Source organism: Papilio machaon, chromosome 4 (genome assembly GCF_912999745.1).
Source record: "Papilio machaon chromosome 4, ilPapMach1.1, whole genome shotgun sequence".
Lineage (NCBI taxonomy): Eukaryota > Metazoa > Arthropoda > Insecta > Lepidoptera > Papilionidae > Papilio > Papilio machaon.
Window position 1 is genome coordinate 9,782,902 of NC_059989.1, and position 19,971 is coordinate 9,802,872.

At 40.5% G+C, this 19,971-nt stretch overlaps 1 protein-coding gene across 3 annotated transcripts in view; it reads right to left on the bottom strand.

Annotated features, from left to right (window-relative positions):
* Positions 1–3,930: 3,930 nt before the first annotated feature.
* The window catches only part of LOC106716297 (protein tiptop), a 219,135-nt gene continuing 203,094 nt past the window's right edge, over positions 3,931–19,971 (bottom strand). For 2 of the 3 annotated variants that reach the window (XM_014509793.2, XM_014509791.2), the window contains exons 4-5: positions 14,158–14,362; positions 3,931–8,279 (exon numbers count right to left, since the gene is read on the bottom strand). In XM_014509793.2, coding sequence (XP_014365279.2) covers positions 5,264–8,279; positions 14,158–14,362 — 3,221 coding nt within the window. In that variant the 3' untranslated portion in view covers positions 3,931–5,263. Of the gene's footprint in view, positions 8,280–9,654; positions 9,899–14,157; positions 14,363–19,971 lie in introns of those variants that run through there. The other variant, XM_014509794.2, reaches the window with a different exon arrangement.

A 19,971-nucleotide genomic window follows, 5' to 3' on the forward strand; every position in this document is an offset into this window, starting at 1 on the left:
AAGTAAATCATTGATTGTGTGATCCAAATCTATGTATTTACAGAGCAGTGGGGTCACGGCGATGGCGAGCCATCACTCAGCCCGATAGTCCTCCGACTTGTACTTACCATTGAAGTCTCAAGCAGGCTTTTGTCGGAATCACTTCCTTCGTTTATATTTCAACGTAATCACCTATTTAGAAGGTTTCACCAGGGCTGTATTTACGTGAATCTTTTTTTTATTGCAATTCATACCGGATTTCGGCTTACAGATAACAAATGTATTTATAACTGTTATCTGAATGAATTTTCGCTAAATCGTCCATCATTAATCGTAGATATATATTTTTTTATTTTCGTCAATTTATCTTATAAAAATGTTATCACGTAAAAACATGTTTTTAAGTTAATTCACGTAATCCAACAATTAATATTTTGTATACGAAATCTACAAATGGCTATTTAAGAGACAAAACTACGAAAAACAATCTCACATTTTTGCATCGGAGAAGATTAATAATTAGCTTTTACCCGCGACATCGTCCGCGAGGCATTAAAAAAAACTTAGTATCCTATGTGTCTTTCCAGACTTTATTCTACATCTGTATCAAATTTGATCGAGATCCGTTAAGCCGCTATGGAAACATGTACTGTAGTAACAAGCATGCATTAATCCAAACTTTCGCATCTATACATATAAAAGAAAGTCGTGTTAGTTACACTATTTATAACTCAAGAACGGCTGAATCGATTTGACTGAAAATTGGTGGGCAGGTAGCTTAGAACCAGGAAACGGACATAGGATAATTTTTACCCCGTTTTCTATTTTTTATTCCGCGCGGACGGAGTCGCGGGTAAAAGCTAGTTTATAATATAAGTATGATTTGAGGTCTGTATTGTATATCGACTTTACAATTTGATAGACCAATTATATTTGCTAACGAGCCATAATTAATAAAAACAAAACCCTTCCATTTTCCACAACAAATATTATGAAGGTTGTTAATCAAACTATCCATCAAGAGGGCGAGGCCATTGCTGAGGGCCCGCGGCTGTGGCCTACATTAATTTGATGACATCAAACAAAACGTCATTTTAATTAGCGCCATTATTAGATGTAGAGACAGACAGCGCCGCAGAGTTTGTCTTAGTCGAGACGAGGAGAGAGAACATACGGACGAGAAATGGCAAACAAACGTCACAAAAAATTATCACTTTTTTTTTAAATTCATTAACTTGTTTTGATTTGCAAAGAGATCAAATGACAATGACATTGGCAAACTTGACTCCTATCTACGTCATATGAGCTAAACGATTGAATTATGCTAATTGTAAGTCTACCCTCATATTCTAAGTTTCAAGGTCAAATACGTATCTGAAGTTTATGTAACTATGAATACGGGCTTAGTATAATGTAAAAAATATCTAGAATTCTAAAATTTAAATTTTATCTTCTTTAGTGCATGGTCGTCGTCAGCCAATGATCAAGGCTTAGTCTAGAAGGGGGCAACTATCATTAATAGAGGGGAGATCTGTCCTTCCTACCTAGATATTTTTTAGCGGTCGATAATCACAAAACATCAGCCATAAAGTTCCTTGACGTTTTTATGTATTATCCAAACACTTTCGATCCGAATTTACTTCCCTATGTTCTCTAAATTTTACAAACATTGAACTTTCGACCGTTTGACTGACGTGTCGTCTGTCACCTATTTACTAACCTCTTTCGTTATCCATTGCTGCTTTTCTGTTACGATCAAAACCGTACAGCTAGGAAAATAAGCAATGGACTCGTAAGCACTTATTTCGTCGCAGACCTGTTTGTCGCAAACAGATACAAATGACAACATTACCGTGATTGAGGTGAGGTTCGCTAAGAGTTGAGACGTCTCGCTCACTGATCTCTAAACGTTGGCTTTATTTTAGAGTTGGCGGAGATTGTACACTCTACTGGCAACAAAGATTCTTGTCGTTAAAGCGATAAATAAAATAAACAACAATAAGGAAAATAATATTTGTTATTGAAATTAAATATAAAAAGTATTGCAGAATACGAATATCGAAAATCGGCATGTATAGGTAATATTAAAAGTAAACATTTCTTGCAAAGGATTCTATCATCACTGCCTACCACTCTGGGTTACAAGCTTGAATGAAAGAATACTTATACAGAAGAAAGATAACTCTTATGTTTTATAACCGTCTTTCAAATGTATTTTTTTTTACTATGGTCAATGTGTTATTTTTGACCAGCATTGGTTTAATTTGGTTCATACTTATATAATGTTCGTAAGAAACGGGATTCTTACCACGATTAGGCTGTTTGAGCTCCCGATATTTCGGCACAGTTGCATGCGCCATGTTCACGGGTTGACTGGTGTTGTGCGGTAGTGTAAAAAATGTTAAAGATAGCCGTATCGGTCTACCTTCTTCCTGATTCGGCGACCACTACCACTGTCCGCGTTCTCACTGCATATTAAGTCCGCACTCGATGTTATTTTTGTTTGTTGACAAACTACACTCACTGTGTCCACATTTGTGCGCGTACTCGAAGTCGGTTGCTGTCCAGTCTTACGAACATTATATTAGTAAAAACCACGAAAGTTTGAAGTTATATATGGTTCATACTTTTTAATCAGGACGTCGACCTTCTTGATTAGGAAAGAGCGTCCTATTGTTGTGAAGTTTATCTATACCAAAGAAGGTCGTTCTCGTATTGATTCCTTATCAACGGCTAATAGAACGCGTTATTAGCTAAATATTACCAATCAATCAACGCTTGCGTCGTAATGTGACAACGACAGATAACGTTTATTACTAACCGCGGGTTTCTATGACCAAAAACCTCGTTAAAAAATATTTATGTCCCTGTTTTGTTAAAGATAATGCAAGGATGACGATATTTTTATACAGATATTTTGGTCTTAGAAATCAACGGTCAATTAAAAAATAAAAATTAAAACTCAATCATGACATTCGACATCAAAATCCCATAAACTATTATTGCTATTTCTAATTCTCACTCTGTCTTCTATTGACCTAAGTGAGAATGAAAAAAAAATAATAATAATTGATCTTAAAAGTAGGTAATTTGGCCTTGAGGGTTTGAGGTAACAGTTCGTTTTGGAAAAGGGGTCACTTGTCCAAAATAGTTTGGGGATCCCTTTGCTTTAAAATTTAATATCTTTGCTTTAACAATGTGGACAATAGATGCGCCATATTTAGTCCATTAGAACATGTCAGTCGGGTTTTACGGTTTTTAAAAATTTCTAGTCGTTTATAAAAAATCTTTTATATGAAACGTAGATCTACAAAAAATATCTGCAGTTAGGATGCATGATGGGATAACAGATGGCGCTGCAAGCACTGTTTTAAGTTTTACCTAATTTGAGTTTATATCAATACATACGAAATTAGTCTTGGGATGGGTTTAGAAGAATGTTAAAAGAACCTAATTTGATTAAATATGTACTCGTATGTTGAAAGTTTTTAAATGTACTCTTAATGTTTCAATAGGTTTTTTTCTAGTTATTTAGTTGAAATTCTATTATAGAAGGAAGAAATTAATGCAAGCTGAAGACGCCAGCAGTTGGTGGAGTTGTTGGCAGCATCATCTCAGTCCTAGGTCATACTAGTTCCGTTCTATTGACACGATATAATGTTTTTAGCGTGGATTTTCACTGACGAAACATCTGGACATTTCTTCTGTCTTTGAAAAAATGCAGGGTAAAAAATGTTTATGTACAGCTTATTCGTGAGTGAAAACCCACTTCATTTCTTAAAAGTATGTTGTGTTTTTAATATCTGGTGTAAATGGGAAGTATTAAATAAAAGAGACCGATTAAAGTATTTAACATATATATTTCTTTGAGCTTTTAATTGCATTTTGAAATACAACATAAAATATTAAATAAGATTATTTAATTTGGTAAAATCAATATTTCAACACCATTTTTTTTTTTCGTTAATGAATGAGCAAAAATCTCTCATCAGAGTTAGCGTATACATTATATTTGTCGTATGTTTTGTTTAATTATCTTTAAAATGATAATCGATTCTGAACATCACTGTTGCGAAGCGCGATCGTAACATGACTGTACATTACAGGTACAGTTATGTACAAAATATATCTCAAAGTACATTCGTAAACAAAACAAAGTATTACAGAATTGTTGTAGAATAATTTTAACGAAAAATAAAACAATATATGAACAGTGAGTGACGGTCATGTTACGAGTCGGCGACCGCAAAGAACCGATTGATATCTTCTGCAACTTACTTTAGACAGTTTACAATATTTTTATTAAATATAAAAGAGTTTTTCACTCGCAAGTACCGTATATACAACTCGTATATCTTGTTGTCAAATTGGAAGAATTCTCTCGTTACATTTGAACATCCCTAACCGTATACGAATGTAGTCGTCCTTTTAAACAAATCAATATTGTATAACACACTATCACGATTTCTTTATTTAGTACAGTTCGGCTCACAGCGCCGGACAGCGCCGGCGCCAGGGCAATGGTATACAAGTGTTCACAGAGAGGTGGCCTAAACTTACGTAGGTACTTATCACTAAATAATAAATAGCAATCTCGCGGGGAGAGCATATGGGGGTCTAGAGCGAAATTTACACTAAGGAGATTGTTATATTGCGTTAATATCGAGCCGCGATCGCGCGCGGCTCTCCCAGCCCACTGAGATTGAATCTCCGAGATTACAGCCGGCCGCGCGCCTTCAAAATATACAAACAACGAACGAACCGAGGACGCTAAGCCTAACTCCGATTTACAAACATCAAATTAAGTAACACAAAAATATTATATTGCAACAATTTATTATCCGACAGCGAGAAGTGAGTGCCCTCACGTCACGCGGCGAGACAGCAGAAAAGAATATACATTTACAAAGAGATCGAATCAAACTTTAAGACTTATTGCGACTTATATTTACAATTATCGAAATGGAATTACGACGTAATGTGGAAGATAAGCCGCGGCCGGCGCGAGGCGCGGGGCGCGTACGCTCGGAACCACCCCACTCACCAAAAGGCAACGTTTTCAAAATATTCTCTTATACCTAGACGAACGTAAGACGTTTGGCGTATACTTATGTCGCTAATCGTAATTACACTAACCGAACTATGCGGTGAACTCTAACGATTACCTAAAATAATTAAATTGGCAAAGAGTTTCGAAATACTTAGCGTCGCCGCGGCGACCTACACCTAGCAAGGTTTAAGGTAGCGGATATGGTGCGATCACGAGGTGGGCGCGCGGCCGGCCCTACACGTACTTGCTCGAGAGCTGCTTCGCGAGCTCCGTGTACTTCAAGAACTTGGAGTGCGGACTCTCGTCAAAGGGCTGCGAGGGACTGCGCGGATCCTGAGGCGAGGCGGCGCTGGACCCTCCGCCCTTGTGGGCGCCGGGCGAGCCGGCCGCCGGCGTGGCTTTCACGGGCACCGGCTCCGGTAAGGCGCCGTCTTTCACGAAATGCATTTTGGACAGATGGTGCCGATACGCGCCCTTGGAAATGAAAGGAGTATCGCACAGGGCGCACTTCATAATGGAATCTGTGACCACGGCGTCGTTGCACGCCCAGCTGAAAGTGAGGATGCTGGGCGGACCCGCGGGCGAGGGCGCCGGAGGGGGCGCGCGCGATGGATTACTCTCCGTCTTGTCGCACAGCTTCTGCAGCGCCGCCAGGGGGTGGCTACCACTACGACGGGACGAGCTAGGCTCGCTGGACCCGCCGCCCGCTAAATTATCAAACATCGACGACAGTGCACCCAAGCTTGAAGGCGGCTTGCGGTCGGAGCCCGGCGTGGGGCCGGAGCGGTCGCTGGCGGGGCTGTGAGGACTGGCCGCTGGGCTGGGGCCCTCGCTCTCGCGTTTCGGGATCGTCGGCTTCACGTCCTCCTCCGCTGAGCTGCCGGGCCTCGGGGTATCTTCCTCTTCCTCTACCTCGGTTTTGACACGAACCGATTGACTACTGAGATCGACGCCGTTTTCTCGTTCGTCCTCGTCCGGAACTTCCTTCTTTATGCGAACTTCGGTCGGACGATCCTCGGACGCTGGCGTTTGGGAGCCGCGCGTATCGGGTGTCGTTCGGGGTGTCATATGATATGCGTCTAACTTTCTATCGGGTGTCAGAGACTCAACCCTGCTACCCCCGCGCTCCGACATCGAGCTGGACTCGCTGCCGCTGCGCTCGCGCCGGCCGTAGCCTTGTTGGTGGTGATAACTTCTTAACATACTCATTGTCTGCGGGTCCACTAGGGGCTTCGTGTAGTCTACGCTCTCGTCTATGCCTAGTCGCTTAAGAATACTGGAGCCGATGGGCGCATGGGAGGCGGCTCCGGGCATGCCAGGAACGGAATGCCGCGAACGAGTGTCGAAACTCTTTTCGATTAACTGCTCAATGGCATTTAAAACTGAAGGCGACGAGCTTTTGTCGTTGCTTGCGTTCGGGTCTTTGGAACTTGGGGAGGAATCATTCACAGAGGAAGGGGAGCGGTGATGGGCGGAGCCGGGCGACGGTAGTTCCTCGTTGATGCTCTTGCGGCCATCGCGGCCGGTCGGCGTCACGTGGCCGGGCACGTCGGGCGGTATTATGTTGTTCGACATCAGTGCGCTTTTAAGGAAATTCCTTTGGTTGTTGGACATTGGGGCACCGATACATTGCCTTATATGCTCGACAAACACTGCAGTTTCGATTTTATCACCGCATTTCTCGCAGGTAATTCGACTGCCTGCCCCGAAGTCGCGAATGGGCTTACCCATCGGGACGCCATTGCCTTCGCCATTTTTAAACTCGTGTTGTGCCCTCTCGAGCTCCAAAAGTTTTCTTACCGGCAATGACTTCTTCCTCTTTTCTCTCGTTTGTCTTCTTCTGCCGCCGCTTTCAGTGATGGACCTCATGATGTGTTCTTTGTAGTGCGAATTCTTAACCATATGATTACTAAGTTCCTTAAGGGAACTGAATGCTTGGTCGCAAACCTTACACGTCAAGACGGCGCTGACGTGGCTGCTGTTGCCGGTGGCGGGCGGCGCCGCGCTGGTGGCGCCGGGCGCGCTGGCGTTGCCGCCCTTGCCGTCATCGGACGACTTCCACGAGATTATTTGTTCCTGAGATATGATATTCGTATAGTGCTGCGTGCGCTGCATGTGACTCGTCATTTCGGCGAGGGAGCGGAAACTTTCGGCACACCACATGCATTTCAAAATTTGTCTTGTCTGCTCAGCGCCTTTTCCTAGCCAAACGTCCTGCCCGCGGACTAATTTCCTAGGTATCGGCATGTTTTCCTTGATGAGCATGTTAAGATCGCTGTGATTTGGCTTCGAGGAGCCGCTGGACGAGGAGGAGTTGTGCGAGGGCGTAGAGGGCGAGCTGGTGGGTGGCTGCAATGAGGGCGGCAAGGGCGCGCCGGTCGCAGGCGGCACCGGCACATTGACGCCGCAGTGTTTCGCTTCCTTCATGTGAACGGTGAGATCTGCGAGGGAATTAAAGCTCTTCTTGCACCAGACGCATTTGAGAACGTCCTTGGTCTGATCGGCGCCCTTGTTGAGCCAGTGCGACTGCCAAGCGGAGTGGCGCGCGGCCGCGTTCGGCGTCAGTCCAGCGCCCAGCGCCGCGTTCTGAACGGATCTGAATAGTTCCTCACCGCCCAGTCTGCTCAGCTCGCTCATCTTTTCTAAGGCTTTGGTCGCATCGCTAGGTGTCGGCGTTCCGTGTTTTAATTTTCCGTTCCACTCTGCGGGAACGCCGCCCTTCGGTGATAAGCTGGCGGCCGCAACCGCCGCCGCAAAGTAGGGCAGGTGCGGCGCCACCGGCGTCGACCAGGGCAACGGCGCGGGCTTGAATTCGGACCTGGAGCTCTTTCTCGTCGGGACGGGAGAGGGAGAGTCGTCGGGCCCGCGTTTCCTGGTGCCAACGGAGAGGTCGAGTGGTCCATTCTCGTGAGTCTTGCTGAGATTAACGACGTCCTCGTCATCGTCGTCATGCGGGGACTCACCGCGCTTGGTGCTGAAGTCGAGCACGGCGTCGGCGCGGTCCGAGTCGAGGTCCTCTTGGCAGGACATGAGCAGGCGCTGCTGCGCCGCGGCGGCCGCTGCACCTAAGTAGGCGGCGACGGCGGCCGAATGCGGGGGCAGCAGCGCGGCGGGCAGGGCAGCGGGTAGGGCGGCGGTGAGCGCCGCGGGCAGGCCCAGTCCGGCGGCACTGCGCCCCGAGTACACAGAGTCGTTGGAGGGACACCTCGGCGCGCCCGAAGACTCCCGCGATAAACATCTTGGACTCTCCCTGTCGACAACAAAATTTGATATCATTTTATGGTAACTAACTTCTTTAAACACGGGTATTAATAATATAACTTTATATATTATATTTGTAAGAATATCAATAATAATAGTTTTTTTCTACAACAAACGGTTAAAAGTTCATAAAAATACGCAAATAAATGCCTACTTAAAAAATGCAGTCTAAATGGAATCAAATTGTTTCAATGTCGATTTCTATTTAAATTTTATTACAAGACGTGAACAGTCTACGATGTTTGCGTGAATATACTCTTTAAGAAATGTTCGAACATTTAACGATAGGTCAGGGATGGCGAACCTTTACGTATCATTATTCTATAGAATCCTTTAATATATTTAACGTGCCATCAAAAAATTGACTATATTTTCAGTGACGTGCCAAAATATTGTCTCGTGACATTTATAGCACGAGTGCATATGGTTCGCCATCCATGCAATAGGAGCACATAGCTTTCTTTTATAATCCAACAACGAAAGGTATACTAGTATGTATATTTTTAACATTTGATGCAAATTACTTTTAAGATTGATTAATATAAAATAATATTAGACACCGAGACCTCTGACATGTTTACTTCGACGACATATTAAACAGTGGATGGATATATTTGCTACCAACATTCAAGCTATCGGCATAATTATACTAACAAATTTTTTTCAAATTATTTGCTCCACAGAATTCATTATATATGACTGACACACATAAATTTCGATAGCATATATTGTAGCGACCCAACAATAATTAATTATTCTAACAGACGTTTATTTGTTAAACAGAACCACTGTTTAAAGTGAACAGGTTGATGATATTTTTGTATATAATATTATTAAACGTAGTAATTATTTTTAATACAAGGTCAATGTTTAACAAAATAGTTAATATAAGTTAGGTACTGGTTTCAATAGTTTTTTTCTATATCTATTTGTTTTTAATGAAAGATCAAATTTTAACAGAAGTCATCTTTTCGAAAATTTAAATGGACAATTTGTTTTAATTCACAATTTATTTAATGCAATCTGTTGAGAAGAAAAATTATTTTTTGTACAATTTATCGTGTTGTAACAAAATTCTTTTTTAAAATGTAACTTTTATCAAATAGAATAATTATTTTTGCTGCTGATCACCTTAGCTGTTATAAATTTAAATTAGTTCAAATATTTTATGGTAGATGATAAATGTAAAACATTATAAAGTATTGTCAAAATAAGAACGAAAACAAAGATGCATGTTTTTCTTTTTTTACGATAAACTAAATTTAACGTTCAAAAACAAATAATTCAAAACAATATCGAATAAAACTAATTAATAAAATCTTAAAAGAAAACACTGAAAAAAAAAACCAAACACAAGATCCTACCTCACGTGGTCGGCTTCGACAATCATTTTGGACGAAATTTTCTCAAAGTACTCCACACTGAGTTATTTCGAAGTGTCTCGGATCCATGTAACAACACTATTACAATACTGAACACTATTTTACAATAGAACAAGTGACTTCCCAAAACTGGCTAGAAGTAAACAAGTCGCGTAAGACGCGCCGCGATGCCGGTCGGACAGGGAGTGCGGGCATGCGGCAGCTGCGGCGGTCCCGCGTGGAATGAGACGCCGTGTGATTTACGACCCGCCCGCAGCGCCCTCTCCCCGCACGCCCTCCGCGCGAGCGGGACGCCTGCAGGTGGGGCGGACGAATCAGGGCGAAGAAACGAGACAACTGATGGAGTTGTGTTGTGAGGGGTGGTACGCTGCGTGATGCAGCGTGCGTGCGATGCGCGAGGACGTGCAGTGACGAGCTGACGAGTGCGATCGCCCCGTTGACAGCCCGACAGCCGACAGCCGACAGCCGAGAGCCGACAGCGGAGCGATTACTGACTACTGACTCACCTGACACCACTCACTGAAGACTTCTCTAACCAATAGGATTATCTTTATATTTGCAATCTAATTACTTCTTTGAATATTCTATGCAGATTATGAGACAACAAAAAAATAAAACGAAAATAATACATTTGTATTAAGTAAACAAAGTTATTATTAATTTTATAACAGTTGTGAACAACCTCTAACCGCAATATTCCTAAAAGAATTTTTATAAATAAAGAAGAGCACAAGAGACAAACTAATTTTTTTATTAATTCCTCTTAAATTGAATATCGTAACAAATAATCTACTAACAATATAAAACATAATTTAAATTTAAAACAGCGATCAAGATCTGACAGAAGGACGTATTTAGGAATCAGCATACATTTTAAGTGCCCGTCAGAATCGGCAGATATTAATTGCTTCCTCTCTACATTAGAGGAGTGCGGGTCTATTAATCACTGCTTTTTATGTGATACTGTTGTTATCTCTACTTATTTACCCCAGTACTCTACACGACATTGAAAATAAAACACTACTCAAACGCGTAACAAAATGTAGTTTAAAACTTTAAAAAAAATATATACGTGTCAATCATAATTCAAAGCGCTATATGAATTAAAAGATGTATTATTTTCATATTCGTAAGATGAGTAATAATTCTGTTGTATGTGTTTTTCAAATATTAGAATGCATAATTTGCAAGTCTAGTATCACGTTTAGACCTAATAACTATCTTACGTAGAAATTACAATCGCATACGACATTAAAATAATAATAAATAACAAATGAATTTAAAAATTGTTCAACATTTGACATGTTAGCAATAAAACACATTAATGACCACATTGAAAATAATATTTTAATTTGTGTAAATAAAAACGTCGTCTGCACGTCGACCTCATTTCAAACATTTTATTCATCAACCAGATATGTATATTCAAAGTAATAAATTACACATCGAAAACACTTAATTTCTAATAAACAATTTTATTTATTTGTTTTGTTTTAATTAATTGACATATTTTAATAATTAAATAGAATCCGTATCTAATGACTGGATTTGTAAGAATAATAGAATTTTGTTTTTTTTTTTATATTTCTAATGCTTTATAGGACATTTTAGACATTCAATAAGTCGGAAAAATCTATATCATGAGCTTTACACTTACTCGTATATTCTGACAATGCTAAATCAACCATGAATATCGCCACGCCGCTTTAAAATAAAAGATACTAGCTGACGCCCGCGACTACGTCCGCGCGGAATTAAAAAAAAAAATATTAGCGTATGTGTTCTTCCAGACTATGTTCTACATTAGTGCCTTTCATCAAGATCCATGCAGCCGTTCCGGAGAGATGTACTTACAAACAAATATCCATCCATCCAAACATTCGCATTTATAACATTAGTAAGATTAAATGCAACGATATTTTTTTACACAAAAGCAAAAATTTACAAAATGACAGATTTTAGACGTAATTCCCAAGTAATTAAATATCTCTCTGATAAATTATAGAGTTGGTAACGTTCAGCTGCGGATAATATGTAAGCTGTATGATAAACTGTGTGTAAATCAGAATTGTAAACAATATGCCCTGAGGACGTCTGCGGAGCTGCGGAGGATGTTTATGATTGATGACGTCTCTTCTCTGCCACTAATTGACAGTGATGGAACACGGAACGCTCGGCCAACACAAATGTACCATTTGCCGTCTCCACAATAACAATTTTTACAACAAAGAATACAAAATAAGGACGAATTTCATCTCCACCTAACATCTAAGACGCATTACCTTTCTTACACCGGATGTCGATAAAGTCGATGTTTTTTATATTTAGAAATCATTTCGATATCCACTAATTAATGAGTCAGAAATGATTTCGTTATGACGGACTCGGACCTGTCTGGAAATTTTATAGTCTTTGAAATATTGATTTTACTCTTAATCGATATTAAAATTTATATGCGGCCATTATCATAATTAAATACAAATGCTCCTGTTTGTTTTTTTCTCGTATCGAAACTTCTAACTTTATGTATTCGACAGCTATGAAAGTTTGTCAAACCAGAGACATAGAGCACAACTGTTTCAATAGTGATCGAAACAAAAGTACACGTTGAACCGTAGAACTATCAAACAATATAAATTAACTTAGAGGTGACACTTTCATTGGAGTGATGTGAGCTCAAGTGGTGGACGATGTCAAATAAAAAGAGACTATAAACATTCCAGAGTCAAACAAATGTTTTGTTAAACAATTCGTCACGAAATTGTTCATTAAATATTTTTGTTCTTATAACTATGTAGTAGGTCTACTGCATCTAATTATTTTAATGAAATTTAAATTCGTTAAAATTGATTTTTTTTTTCAGAAATGTAAGAAGTCATCTGCTTTTTTAATTAAAGCCATTGACAAAAATATCTGCGACATACAACAGAAAAAAAAACTATCTAAAATTATATTATTTTTAATCGCAACGTTTTATCAATATTAATAATGAGAAATCTGGGTTACTTTCATTTCTTTTCATACAATTCGATAGCAGTTAATAAGATGTTTTTTTTTTAATTTCTATTTGATTATCCATTTCATTACAGATTCGTTTCACCTGTAGAACGTTAAAATAAAGAGTGATTCAAAAACGTCCATAAAGCGTAGCCAATATACCAAAAACGAGTATTTACCGTTATAGATAAAAACTCGTGAATAATAAAGTGATTTATGCTTTGTCGGTACGTTATCTGGCGTTATATTATCTGTATAAATCAATCGAAGCTATTGCATTGTTTCTATAGATTCTCGAATGAAATACTTGATCACAGTTATTAAACTAAAATTGATTGTCACAAGAAAAATACTCGACCGCTTTTACCGCCGCAATCGTCCATTGCTGTCACGATCATGTTCATTCGTTACCTTAACATATCCAACTGTGTATTGTCTTTAGTTTAATCGATTATAGTTCTTAAGTAGTTGTGATAAAGATTATGAGGCGGGTCAGCAGTGGTCGGTGGTATGAGGAGCGGTGGCGTGGACAGCAGTCGACAACTGATCATCGGAAACAATGGCATCGTTAGAGCCGCCGCGGAGTGACGCCAGACCACCGGTGAGGAGACAATATGACTCCGCGATACTGTTACGAACTCGCCTAATAGTGATCTAAGATATAACATTTGCGAGCGTAAAAAAAACCTTAATAGGGTGCTGAAACCATTAATATATCCATAAAAAAAAAACAAATTAAAAAAAAAAACTCAATTTCAATATAGGCTTTTATCAGCTTCAAACTTGTAGTGTAAGAGCTAAGATATCTAACTGATGAACTATATGGTCTTTCGTGAAATTTCATCAGAGAAGTAGTGTAAATGAAGCGTTCCGTTTTGCATAAAGTTCAGATCTCGTTTGCAGTAACCAACACGTCAGGAGCTATAACCGGCAAGAGCTCGTACCACTCAAAATATGACTCGAATTCGAAGGCTCGAGCGCTAACGGAGCGACTTGGACGACATCCAAAAGATATCTGCCGTCGAAGATTGGAACAATTTAGACGGCTCCTAAAAAATGTGGCCGCTCTCTGCTGCAAGTAGAAGCTTCGTGTGTGAATGAGATCATTGAACGTTACTCTGGAAATTGATGGTTTGATGCGACATCTTGTTTCTTAACTAAACTGTCTCTTAAGAAACACGGGGAATAGGATATAGCGAAATTTAACGGAAAAGAAACTTACTAAAAGAAACCTATGCGTTGACTGTTGCTGTGATAAATTTCATTGAGATTTGAAGACACGTATAAACAAACATCCATCCATCCAAACCTTTGCATTTATAATTGTAATTTAAAAAAGTAAGATTCAAAGAAAACTCTTCTCCAAGGAAACGTTTTTGCCTATTTGTTGACTTGCAACAACGCCCACGGCTAGAGCTGATTGATTCATGGTAGTAGTTTTCATTGTAGAGGTCATGTTTTCGGTCACTGAGTTAACCTTGTACCCACCTGTCAGCGTTAGGGTCCTGTATGAGGCTAGCGGGGATGCTGTGCTCGATGTCGTCGGGCGCGGGCGTCGCGGGAGTCGCGGGCGTCGCAGGTGTATCGGGGGAAGCGCGGGAAGCGGGGGAGGCGCCCCGAGAAGGGCCGCCCCCCTCCCGCTGCTCCCCACGCTCCTTCACGCCGCTATCGGGACTGGTAGCCGGTGGTTCTTCTGTGGACAAGAAAAAACTAGGAGTCAGAGAACCTTTTTTGTGAAATACACGATCACAGGTGTTAAATATGGTCAGCAAACGTGTAAATGCATTTGTAGTTTATCAAATATACGAATTGATAACAATTAACTTTTTATACCACATCAGTCACTGCAACTCGGTGTAGTGCCGATAACAATGGATAAAATCACGCCGAAAGTGGCGCATCGCGAGCGAGGTTAACGTGTGATCGATGCGTGAGTGACCGCCGGCTATCGACGCCATCTATTAGTATTCAAAGGCGGCTGACATGCACCGGTGTAACGTTATTAAACACTTTTTACTTGTAAATACAAAGAGATACGTTATAAATCCTATTAAACAATGTTAATGTTAATGTAAAAAATACGTTGTTTATGGCGATGCAATTTATGAATAAGAGAAAAAAAATAGTAAATGGCCAATGTAGTACACTGGTTTCCTTGGAAACTCTCGACGAAAACGTTCAAGGTTGTAAGGCTACAGTAGAATTGAGTCCTTCCTTCCAGTCGAGTTGCGCGACGTTCCGGGGAACCGTCAATCCCTCGTCGAGTATCAAGTTTAAGCTAATCCCCGGAGCGTGAAGACTCCGAGAGGGAATCCGCGACCCGTAAACACAAAAAGAGAAACCGCGGCGACTTTCGCTCCGATTATGAAGTTATCATCCGAAAAGCGGCCGAAAAAACGTCACTGAAATCGGAGAGCGCGACCGAAAACTGTGCACCGCGGTGGGCGCTCGTTTCACTGCCCACTGGCTCGTGAACCGCGTTCCCGCTCGCTAATTGATTAAAACGCATCGCGTCAATCGTCCGCCCGCAAAAGATGCGCCGAATGCAGCGCCCGGGGCAACACTGGCCCCGCAGCAACGCACGCATTCGAGTCCGATCAAAGGAAAAGAGCGCGTGTTCCTGACACCAAGCCAATAGCACCAGTCAGTATTCAAATGACTCTCGGTGTTATCGCGATGGCTTGAGTCCCGAGTGACGGCGGACCTCGGCATGAGCGTTTGCCCGGCGACGTAATCAGATGTGCCGTCCGGGACCGATGGAGCCTCGTCACAATAGACCCGCGAACAAAGTGCGCTGACTCGACGATTTCCAAACACCGAAACAATGCCTTAATTTCACCAGAATTCGCCGTGAAATCGATATAATATTCGATTACTGTCGATAAAGCATCGATCTGTCGATACGGACGAGCGACGCTAACGAAACATAATAAAACTTATAAATCTTGATCTTAGTGGAACAGCGTAAATAGGTCCGTCGATAGCGCGGGCACCTTTCGCTCAACCGTGAGCTTTATCAAGATGAATGCGGTTGCAGTCGTCCGCCGCAAAATTACTAGTTTGTAATAATTTCTAAGCTTCGTAGTTAAAGTTATCTGTGGATCCAGTAATCGCTAACATTCAGTTATCAAATGATCAATCACCAGGCAGATGGTAACGTTAATCCTGTCCACTATCTACCGCACGATAAAACGCTGCGTATTTTAAAACAAACATAACATGTTATCATTATTTTGTCTTTAACAATCTATTTAATGTTCGCAATCTACGAGTATGTCGTTGAATTATTACAACTGGAGCACTTTCAGTGGATTCAAAGCATCTACAAAAACTGGTGTTATAATATTACGAACATAAGCAAATAATCGCGATGTTATTTCCTTATGTTGAGGAATGTTCTCGATGTTGTTTTTACAATAATTACATACTATAGATAGATACGTACAAGTATGCATGGCAGAATGTCTTTAGTGGGAACTGAGGGCAGGATGGTGTTGAAGAAGAGGTCAATTGCTCGGACGTCAGACACAAGACGCACGCCCATGTTATTTACGATATATACGACAATATAATGGATACTATTTACAAACTAATTATGTATGTCTGTGACTCTTCTAAATAAGTACTTTTAATAAAGTGAACATTAAACGTATTCACAAATACAAAACCATTCCAAAATTAATGTCAAAACTATAAAAATCATTCTCAACCCCTCGTGTCGACAAAGAATAAAATATTGTCTAAATGCCAATTCTTTGTCTTCCTTACGGAGTCAATGATTGTGCTGAGACAGTACCCGGACTACATCGCTATCAGTCCGTCCCTGCTCCGGACCGACTGCTAATAAATCCACCCTTAGCACGCCACTCCCGGACAACCATAAATCTGGCGAGTAACGCCTAATTGGAGGATCTGATGTTTGTCGAATTTGTCCTGCAACGCGAGCTGCTTATCTTGCCCTCGGACCGGTTTATACCAGTTCTTACCGGTTCGTACCCGAGACTCAATATGCGAGCTTTTAACCTACCCTCATAATTAATTCCGTGATTGATTGTGACACTTAATTTACGAGCCCCAAAATTGATTTGTGTTTTTAATTAGCGCTTCATGTGTAGATTCAGATGATAATTTACTTATGAGGTACTTGGGACATTAGACAGAAACATGTTTCGTTGTCCAACACGATCTGTCTTGTTCACAAAATACTTCATTTTAACATGCCAAAAAAATAGAAACACAAATGTATGCAATATTTGCAGGGAGAGGCAATCGAGGCATTGTTGTCGGTGTTTATCCAATTGCCTTAGCCTGAGTTTCTCTCTGTACAAAGTTGATGCCTTGCAATCAAGGATGTTTTTTACACAATTATTATTATAAATTAAGAAAACTCAGTCATAAGAATGGCTAGTGGAGCTCTTAGAAGGAACTGAATGTTAAAAGTAAATAAACTACAGGATGTTCGAAGTTATCGGTGCAGTAGAGGTGGGCCTGAGCACTTAGATCTAGCTTTTATAATCAAAATCAAACCCACGGGGCCGATGTCGCATTATAATTGACAAGGAGAGGGGGAGCGCTAAGAAGGAAGGGGAGGGGTAGGCTCGTAAAACGTCAGATAGTGTGTTGCGAGCGGCGCCTGTGTGCGCGATAGCCGCTAGGAGCCGCGATACCGGACTCAAGTTATTGGTGACGCGAAATAGCGCCTCTGGAAAGCCGACTCGGCTTCAAAGCTATTTACTGCCGGCCCCGGTGTTGTAGATTAGACAGCTAAGCGCAGCGTAGTCGGTGAAGAATTGAATGAGGTTAAGGTCTTATCAAGCTGATTTACTTTAATTATTACGAGCTGTGACCCTTAGTTAAACTTTACTAATTTAACATAACCTAAATAACATAAAATAAATTTGTATACGAATGAATTAGATCTCGAAGAACACCTAAAAATAAAAAAATATTAACTGTGACACAAACGAAGTGACGATTAATTTTGTTGGAAATGTGGCTTCTAGAAGGAATCCCTAAAATGCTAGTGTCTAAATGTCATTGTGTTCGCCGTAAAGTATTTAGCTTCATAGTCAGTGAATGTCTATTGATTTGATTAATTCATTCATTTTCATGAGTAAACAGGCGACGTGACATTAAACACGTCGTCCGAGCGACATCAATTTCTGCCAGTTCAAATATGCTACAATCACAAATACTACACTAACACGCTGTAAGGACAGTAACACGCTGTTGCTGAAAGTCACGATGATAATATGCAACAAGTAATGGACGAGACGGGACATTTGTTATAAAAGTGATATGTACATTATGAGAAATTTTGTTACATTCTAAGTAAAATTGCGTTAATACCTGTTCTAATAGGTAACTGTACGCTGATCAAAACCTTCACTGATATTAAATTTGTTAAATTAAATAGGACAGTTAACGTTTAGGCAACTTAATAATGTTTTTTGTGATACCCAGTATAAGGGATGATTTTTTGTAGTAGATAAGGTTGAGTGAGGGCAGGAGCTGGGCGCGGGGGGTGACATTCGGCGCAACAAGTTATCCATTAGTAGCTGTCAGACGCGACCGGCGGCGTGTCGGCGTTGCGCGGAGGACTGTTCACTGCAGGAACTACACTTTACAAATTTCACTCACTATTGCAGCGTTTAGGCGGACACGTGCTACTGAAATGTCGCTAAAGTTGATAATTTATAAAGTTACAATGATCTACTGGTACACATCCCCGACAGACATTCACTCATATCGTTGAATTCACTTCATCTGAGGCTAGGAGCCTACTCCAAGGGGACAATAGCCCTTAGTCAACCACACTGGCCCAGTAGGGGTTGGTTGAATTCACACATATCTTTGAAGAACGACAGATATGTAAATCGCATATCGAAAAACATATAGGTGCGTGGCGGGATTCGAACAAAGGACCTACAGATTACAAGTCAGATGCTTAACCCCTGAGCCAACTACGCTCCATACCCCTACAGACTGGAAAAAGTCTTATAAAATAGATACACACGGGCAATGACGGTAAGAGTTTAGAATCTGAAATCTAAAAGCACTTGTTTTCTATTATCTCTCTTGTAATACGCGGTACGTGATTATTTATTTCCTACAGAACCATGAAAAAGTATGACGATCGAGTTAACAATAAGTTTTTTTTTAACTAAACAAGCAACGTAGTCAAAACATAAAAAGTTTGAAGTTAAGCCTTGAAATAAAGAAGCCTTACTCAAGTCCCTTTGGTAGGTTTTTGTCGTCGTTTTCACGTTATGGCGAATGCATACAAAAACTGAACTTGGGCCCCGCGATAATATTATATCTCTTAACAGATGATTTAATTACCACGACACGGTCAGCTGAATTTGCTATGAAGTGCGAAGCAAGAACTCTTGCAGATTACAATTCGGTGCACGCCAATCCGGTACGTATTTACTTTGTCATAAGACTAAATTAGCATGCACCATTCGGCCTATGTCGACTTAATAAAGACGTGCCATGAAACAATTAGTTGGACCTACGGTGGTGAACACGTTAAATACATTTGTGAATTTTAGTTTATGCAAATTTGATTTTAATCTAATTTCATATAAAGATTAAAGTCGCGTGTGAGATGTCCGGACTCGATTTTACATACTCGTATCCTGTTGGCAATATATTTTATCGTAAACTTATCACATTTACGTTGTACAACGCAATAATTTGTCAAAACAATCAATCATAAATTTCTTTTTATCTTAAACCTAATTTGATAGCTAAACGGAAATCGCAATATTCTAATCTTAATTTTTTTTAAGGAACTTCTACAATATCTAGTAAAAGTTGTAAAGTCCAAACAATAGTCAACCATAATAAAGATGATTTAGGGTTGAAAGTTAAGTAAAGCCACAGTTTTCAATACAGTCGTTTGTTTCAAAATTAGAAGAATATCATCATTGTCGTTTGTTTTTTGTGGAATACGTAATCGGAAAACATTTTAACAACAACGTCCATTTAACGTCAATAGATTGCTCAAATGCATTTCAGTTTATGTTTCTTTAAATGAGTGACTAGTAAACACGCGGCGCGTCGGTCATCAGCTGATATGGCTAGGTATCGAGGCCAGTCGATAATTACGCGGTACATCGCTTCGATATCGTACTTAAATATCAATCAACGTCAATGCGCGGAGTTAAATGAATACCTTTATGAATCGAGTGTCGCCGCATCAGTCAGCCGCGAGGTGATTGATGCCTTGCCAATGCCACTGCGCGGTGTGACAGCTGGGATCTATCATGTTATTGACACTCGTGGAACCCAGTGGCA